At 44.4% G+C, this 7885-nt stretch overlaps 1 protein-coding gene across 1 annotated transcript in view; it reads left to right on the top strand.

The window, feature by feature from the left end:
• NSD1 (nuclear receptor binding SET domain protein 1) overlaps positions 1-7885 on the top strand; it is a 65453-nt gene that overhangs the window by 55226 nt on the left and 2342 nt on the right. The window contains exons 19-22 of the mRNA XM_010002097.1: positions 25-166; positions 626-732; positions 3728-3932; positions 7536-7876. Of these exons, the coding sequence (XP_010000399.1) occupies positions 25-166; positions 626-732; positions 3728-3932; positions 7536-7876 (795 nt within the window). The remainder of the gene's footprint in view (positions 1-24; positions 167-625; positions 733-3727; positions 3933-7535; positions 7877-7885) is intronic.

The raw sequence follows: 7885 nt of genomic DNA, 5'->3' as shown, positions 1-7885 counted from the left end.
CCCCCCCAACTTTTTCCACCCCAGGACCGCATCATCGATGCTGGGCCCAAGGGCAACTACGCTCGGTTCATGAACCACTGCTGCCAGCCCAACTGTGAGACCCAGAAGTGGTGCGTGAACGGCGACACCCGCGTCGGGCTCTTCGCAATTGTAAATATCAAAGCTGGTAAGGAACCCCCCTCTGGCAGCACCTGCCCTGCAAAGCATGGGAGTGTTTCTGTAAGGAAAGGGGGGAGGCTTGTAGCTCCCCTGGGAAGATGTTTGTTTTTACATAAGCATTCATGAGACTTAACAGCAGCTCTGTCTAATGAAACACATACATCCATGGGATAAATGGAGGTTCAGAGTTGTAATTGACAAGGCCAAGGAATGGAACTAAGTGTTCTGCAGCGTGGGGTTGGGTGCCCTTTCTGGCTGTAGTATGTGTTGGTGTTGTCCCAGTGGGAGTTTGGGGTTGCACTGCATTTCCAATCTACACGGATCTATGGGAAGATTAATAAGTGGCATCCTGGTGTAGTGGTGACATTATTTGTGTCATTTTATTTCTAAAGTGCTTTTGCTTCAGCAGTAAGAAGTTCTGCTCCACAGTTACAACTTGCTTGGTTTTGGTCTGCTTTTGTGCCAGGGACTGAGCTGACTTTCAACTACAATCTGGAGTGTTTGGGAAATGGAAAGACTGTTTGTAAATGTGGTGCCCCAAATTGCAGTGGCTTCCTAGGAGTACGGCCAAAGGTATGATGCCTCTTTCAGCTTTTGTTCTTCCAAATCACCTCTTCATAGATGTGTATAATTTGTTGCAGAGACTCTTTGCCAGAGATGTTTATAATTTGTTGCAGAGATCTCAGAAAGTGTAATCAGGTTTCAGTGTGGCCATGAGAACACTGATTGAAATGGGCTGAACGCTCAAGTTTTTGTTCTGAGAGAGCAGATCTCAGGCCTGAATTATTTGGGTTGCTATAAATAATGACAGGAAATTGTATTTTACACCAAAAGAGTAAATTAAAGATTTTTTTTTCAGAATTTCTGCTTATTATGGCAATTTCCATTGCACTAGAGGTGCAAAGGACAAGTATGGGAATGATTTCCATCGGATACCAAGAAACCACAGCCCGTTTTCCAATGTGTGTGTGTGTGTAAGGCCATCAAACTTGGATTCCTTCAGACTGGAGTTGCTTTAGAGCCAAAAGGCTTCTGCATCACCATCTTTGCTGCAATAAGAAAGTTCCTGATTTTTTCCTTCTTCAGTTAAGCGACTGAAGTTTACACATCAATAATATGAAATCTGCCATGTATGTAGTAGAAAAATCACTAGTTTTTAGACCTCACCAACTTGGAGAGCTTATTTTTCTAACTGTAATGTGGCAGTAACAGGAATTGATTTCATTTACCTCCGTGTGTGAGCTGGTTCTCACTGGTAAAGGAAATAACAGGAGCAGTTGGCCGAGTTCCCAGCTGTTGCCAGCTAAATCTATGTCTCAGCTGTTGGTTTCTTTCCAGAGCTTCACCAAATCAGTCTGTAATGCCTCTGCTCTGGCATGTGAATTCTGCAGGCTTGCTTACCCACAGTTAAGGGTTAAAAGCTCCAGCAGCACCAGTTAAACCCCATCAATACATAGGAAAGGTTTTGTGAATTCTCCAGAGAGCTTAGTTCTACAGAAAAAATAACTTAAAATAAAATAAAAAATGGATGTTTTCAAAAGTAGACAGATGGAGGTGAATTTACACATCTGATGTATTTGGTTCTTTTTTGGGTTGCAATTGAAAAGTCAATTGATTTTGTGCTGCTCCTGTGTTATATGTGGCCTGACTGTCGTTTTTGCCCTGAAATTGCAGGTTGCATGATGGAAGTCAGAGAAGGGTGCCCTTTAGTTTGGCATTAATGTTCCTTTGTGCTGCCTGAGGCAACTCATTCCATCCTGATGAGATGGGCTAAGAAACAATATCCAAGAAAACAGTACTTTGGTTTTGGGTTGGTTTTTGTTTGTTTTTCAAATTAATCCCACAATTTTAAGCTTGCTGAAGATACAGCAAGTCGAAACTTGCCTGGTTATACCCAAGTTCACTCTTATAAAGTGACCTTTCTAAATGAGAGTGTGGAAGAATGCTCAGGAGTCTTTTGTACTGCTGTGAGCAAGTGGGAATATCTTAGTCCAGCTGTTAGACCTTGCTTAGACATTCAAATTACCTGTGAAAGGTTTTTCTTGTTCTTTGTAATTAGGTGGCTGAGGTACTAGACTGAGAATAGGTGGAATAGTTTTGAGTGGAGTGATTCACTGCCTGCATTTTCAGAGATAAGAAAAGCCTGAGTTGTCCCCATTGTGAAGGGGAATGCTGGTATGAAAACAAATTTCCACATGTGAAAGGGAAGGAAACAATCAGGAAATGTAATTCCCTGGTGGCAGGACAGCTGGATGGCAACCTCTGCTGAATCCTGAAATTGTGTGTCTGGAAAAAGGAGGTTTCAAATGTTGTTGGTCGTTTTGTTTTCAGTCTTCACAGGAGAGTCATGAAGTTGTGCACAGCAAAGGGTGCAAAAATTGCCTCGTGGGCATCGTCTCAGCACACAGAAATGTGCTGCATGGAAAAGGCATATTTGGACCCAAATATACGTGGAAAATGGCATAAAATGTAGCTCACATCGGTTTAGATGAACTAAACTGATAGTGCTTTGATAAGGTCACTGACTGGGGACAGGAAGCATCAGCTTTGTGGAGTTGAATGTTTGGTACAATGGGAGGCTTAGTCTGGAAAGGATCCCTGGGGGAGGGGCGGTGAGGGGGGGTTGGGAGTGGGGGTCAGTCTGAGGACCTGGTGTGAAGGGGAGGGGACAGCGTTGGAGGAAGCCTTAGGCCTGAGAGCACTTATTCCACTTAGATGCCAACCCAGGGACCAGTTGTGATTATTTCCCTACTGTCTGTAGCAGCTCATTTAACTGTGCTGATGACATGGATGACAGATGCCATCGGTGCAGGAGGAGGAGGGGTTGGGGCCATAGCAAAGGAATAACTGAGTATAAGTTGGAAGGGGCTGAAGTTCAGTCGTTCAGTACAGCAGAGTACACACCTGGAGGGTAGCAGCAGAAGCAAATCTGCCATGAAAGGAGAGTCATCAGTGAGCAGTCATGATGGAGAAGGAGCTGTTGTGCAGTTCAGCTGCTGCAGGACTGAGCTGCTGTGGTGATACAGCTGTGAAAAAGGCAAATGTGGGAAGTGCTTTCAGAAAGATTTCACATTCTTTTGGAGAAGTATTAATGTCACTGTACACAGCCTGTGAGGCCTCATCTGAAGTAGCATGTATAATTCTGTAATGTGTGCTTAGGAGAAGTAAACAGTAGGAGCAGAGAAAAACCTTTAGGAAGTTTGAAGGTGCAGATCCTGAAAGTGTTTGATTTGTGCAAAGAATGTGTCCCAGTGGTTACTTCTTAGAGAGAGGAAAACTAGAACAAGAGCAACATTAACATAAGAACAAATAGGTCTAAACTGATCACAGGTAAATTCAGACTGAAAATGGAGAGAAGTGTGAGGAACATAAAAAAGTACAACTATTTGCCATAGTAATTCACTGCCAAGCCCTCAGAACCACTGTAGAGATGCTGCATGTGTCTCAGGTAGGTATTACTGACAGCGGGATTTTTAATTGTAGGGTTTGTAGTTATCTCCTCTGTAGCAGGAAGGGTATAGATGGAAGGGGCAGAGACCTGCAGTAACTGATGTTGTCTCACCTGCAGAGTCAACCCCCCCTCTCGGAGGAGAAGTCCAAGAAGCTGAAGAGGCGGCCGCAGATGAAGCGCCGGTCGCAGGCAGAGGTGATGAAGGAGCGAGAGGACGAGTGTTTCAGCTGTGGGGATGGAGGGCAGCTGGTTTCTTGTAAGAAGCCAGGCTGCCCCAAGGTGTACCATGCAGACTGCCTCAACCTGACCAAGAGACCTGCAGGTCAGTGCCCTTTACAGCTGGGTGCTGCTTGGGTCACGGAGTTGGCCTCAGGTGTCCCACCACCTCTCAGTCCATAGCATCTTAACATTTAGATGCTTCTCTCTCACTTGGAACAGACTTTGTGGCCCACACAACACAACCCTGGTTTGTACCCCACTGTGACTGCCAAAAGTTGAATTGATTTCTGAAGGGGGAGCTGATCCTTGCTCAAGAAATGGTGCTTGTGGGCTGACCCCATCCTTGGGGCCTGGCAGAGGACAGTACCAATAATAGTTGGGGTATTGGTTCCTCAGATTGGCAGGTTTCCCAAAATTGGAGACAGTTGAGTGAGTTGAATGGTGAGGAAAAACACTGATGGGAAATAGGAGTTAGAGAAGGATGTGTTAGATGTCTGAATAGCCATGTGCTCACAGGGAAGAGAATGGCATCAGAGCATATCTTAGTCTGATGAAATGAGGGCAGAAATTTGAAGTAAGAAGAGAAAATATTTTAAAAGTACTTTTAATTGTGTGCAGAGAAAGAAATAGACTATTTGTATTCAGTGATAAAACAATTTCTAGTTCGTTAGTAGCTCAAGAGGTGTGAAGTAATATCTGTTAGGGGAAAATATTTAAGTTGAGTTAGAAAACCTTGAAGGACGTGGTTGAGGGGAGTGTTTCCTGTGTTGTTTCAGTTTGACGTGGTAAGTAAAGGAGTTCCTGGGACCTTTACCAAGTTTTCAGGTTTAACCAATGCTCAGAAAGGAAAGAAGTTTGACCTGAGTCTTGGTAGGCCAGTTAGCCTGGTGTGCCAGGCCAGGAGGGTGAAAAAGCTGATGTGGGATCAAGAGCCTAAAGAATAAAATCATAAGAAGATCAGCAGTACTAGATTATGAGTTTTTAGGTAGGATAATTCCTCAAGCCTAATTTAGGGGGTTTTGCTAAGATAATAAATTTGGTTAATAAAAACAACTGCTTAAATTGTTTAGGGGACTGTAAATCGTTTAATACTGTAAGATTAAAATAACAAGAAATTCTCCATTCAGCTCAGAGTATTTTCAGAACATTTTCATCATTCAGGGTGAGAGTGTCAGGGCACTCCTGGCAGCTTTTCCCATGCTTTAAAGTCTCCAATAAAGGAGAATTCAGTATTTCGCCTGTTCCTCTGCTTTCCATTGGAAAAGTTTGTCTTAACAGCCTGACTTGGAAAAAACAAAGGATCTTTCTGATGCCCATTTTTTTACACACTGGGAGACTGTTATCTCCATAGTCCTTTTCTAGCTTAAACAAATGTAGCCTCTTGGAGCTCTTACTGTCTAAAATTATTATTCTTGGTCTGCTCTGGACTCTGTCCCACTTGCCTACACACATTTAAAAGTGTGATAACAGCATTTTAACAGTGTTGCAGCTGAGGCCTTGTTAACACCAACTGAACAGAGTAATTATATTTTGTATTTTACATAAAATCTCTCAGGGTATGAGATCTGACTTGTTTTAGAAAACTAACTTAAGTTTGTATGGTATTTGTGATTTGCTCTATCATAGCTGAGTCTCATCTTGATCCTTTTCACATACTTATTTTTTTCCTGCAGTCCTGCTTTGCAGAGGTCTTTATTTAATTGCACCTTGTTGGTGCAAGAGCATCTGTCCAGTTGAAATTCTGAGCCTGTCCAACCAGATTTTTGCAGTTCCTCACAGCCTTGTTGTTATCTTCCTGTTTCTGTAAGTGTATTTGCTATTCTGCTTCCAGAAATTTATATTCAAATACAGACTAAAATAGACTTCTGAAGGATGTAATTGGAAATGCTTCCTCAGTTTGCCAGAAGACCATTAGTAGCTGTTTTTTGAGAATTATTTTCTGCCAGTTGTGGCCATTTTACTCTTCTTACTTGTTATTTTTGTGGCTCACTCCTTAGAGTATCATACAGGACATTAAGGGTTCAGCACTTTTTACTTCAGATGTTTTCTTCCTGCCATGGGCATTGCTGTCGAGTAATTGGAATTTCCTGCTTGTTTGCATGTTACTAATTGTGTGATCTTACGTTGTAGAGCTCCTCTGCTCTGAGCTGTCTCTGGAGAGGCTGCTTATTCATTAGGCCTTTTATCCTGTCAAAGACCATTAGACTGGTTTGATAGGATGTATCCTTCCTGCAGCAAAACTGGCAGGTTTTGGCTTAATGTTATTTTTCATCTGTACAAATGACCTCTATAGTAATAGTCCCAGAGCCTTTCCAGTGGCCAAAGCGAGTGTTGAGTGTGGCTCTCTGGGTGTAGCTGACAGTGTGGGGGTAGCAGCCCCACAACAGCCTCTGCTGCAGTGCTGAGAGCCTGGGACACAACATGTAGTGTTCAAACATCCCTGCTCTGAAAGTGAGCTAAAAAATTGGCGAAGCAGAGAAGCGGTGCACATGTTTTGAGACCAGAACAGAAGCCTTGAACTGGCTTCAAAGCAGGAGAAAAACATGTTGTTTTCAACCCCAGGGGAAAAGCAGCATGAGAGAAGAGGGGAGTGGAAAGCTGATGTTGCACAAGTAGATGGAGAAATGCCCACAGCTGCTCCATTCCAGCCTCCCTGGAGAAGAGCTGGTAACCAAAGCCACAGATGTGTGGGCTTGGTTCAGGGAGGCTGAGAAGGGCTCTGACCAGGCTGGTGTCCGGGGCTGCCCTCTGTCATGGCTTGTGCTCCGAGCACAGGCTGGCCAGGGCTTATGCCAGGGCTGCTCTTTGTGGGGTGCTGGAGGTATGTGGTGTTGGGGAACCCAGAGGCAGGAGATGTATTTGGAAAGGCAGCCCATCTGGTCCTGTAGTGAGAGGTCAGGGACTCAGCATTGTGTTCCCTGGGTGCAAACAGTCTCACTCTTCTGGTGTTCATGAACTGCTGAGAAGTGTTTGGTAGACATGCAGCAACCTGGGGGAGCAAGGATCTGAACCAGTGACATCATTTACAAGTGAAAAAAACAACAATCTGAATTGTAATGTTGTTTTTATTTCCTCCATCATGCTCTTGACACTGATGGTGAATGGATTCATTGTGGACACAGAGCTTCTTGAGGAGCATCCTGGTTTTGTGATGAGCAGTATTTTTATCATGGTCATACACAGGGTTAAGGAAGATGCTTTTGAATACAGAGACAATAGAAACTTACACCCTCGTGATCACTGTGCTCTCACTTCTTCTTTCGGATAAACAGGAAGGGAGGTTGTTGGCCCAGAACTAGCAAAGACTTAGATGAACCTGGAGCATCTACTTAAAAAGTCTATTGGGTGTATTATACACAGATACCACTATTGTTGTCTGTGGAAATCAGGGCCACAGAGATGTGCAAGCTGGGGGTGTCAGCTCTTCTCTGGGCACCTGTATCAGTTAGTGTCATGCTTGAGCCAGATGGGCTTGTGTGGCTTGTGTTTGTCAGGATTATCATTTCCCTTGTTGCTTCCAAGAATGCAGGTGGTTCTTAACTGCCTGTCAAGCCTGGGAGCTATGGCAGAAACTGAGGACAAATAAAATTGTTTGGGAGTATTACAGGGGTGTTCCCACTCTCCCTTGAACTCCTGTTGCAGCAGGCCTTGTCTCATCCCTTTGTACCACTCCTAAGGTTTGTCTTTTCTCCTGTGTCTGTTGCAGGAAAATGGGAGTGCCCATGGCATCAATGTGATGTGTGTAGTAAGGAAGCAGCTTCCTTCTGTGAGATGTGCCCCAGATCCTTCTGCAAGCAGCACCGGGAAGGCATGCTCTTCATCTCCAAGCTGGACGGACGTTTATCCTGCACAGAACATGATCCCTGCGGGCCTAACCCTTTAGAGCCAGGAGAAATCCGTGAGTATGTGCCTCCCATAGGATCCCTGGGTAGCGATGATGACACCCAGCCACCAGAGCAGCCACCTGCAGACACAGACCTGAGCATTCAGCCTCTGGACAGCCTACCTCAGCCTGTGCCCCTCAAACTGGAGTCACCAGAAAAGCCCCCCACTACC

The sequence above is a fragment of the Chaetura pelagica genome, unplaced genomic scaffold (genome assembly GCF_000747805.2).
Source record: "Chaetura pelagica isolate M959 unplaced genomic scaffold, ChaPel_1.0 scaffold356, whole genome shotgun sequence".
Classification (NCBI taxonomy): Eukaryota; Metazoa; Chordata; class Aves; order Apodiformes; family Apodidae; genus Chaetura; species Chaetura pelagica.
This window is presented reverse-complemented; position numbering and strand designations above follow the sequence as displayed.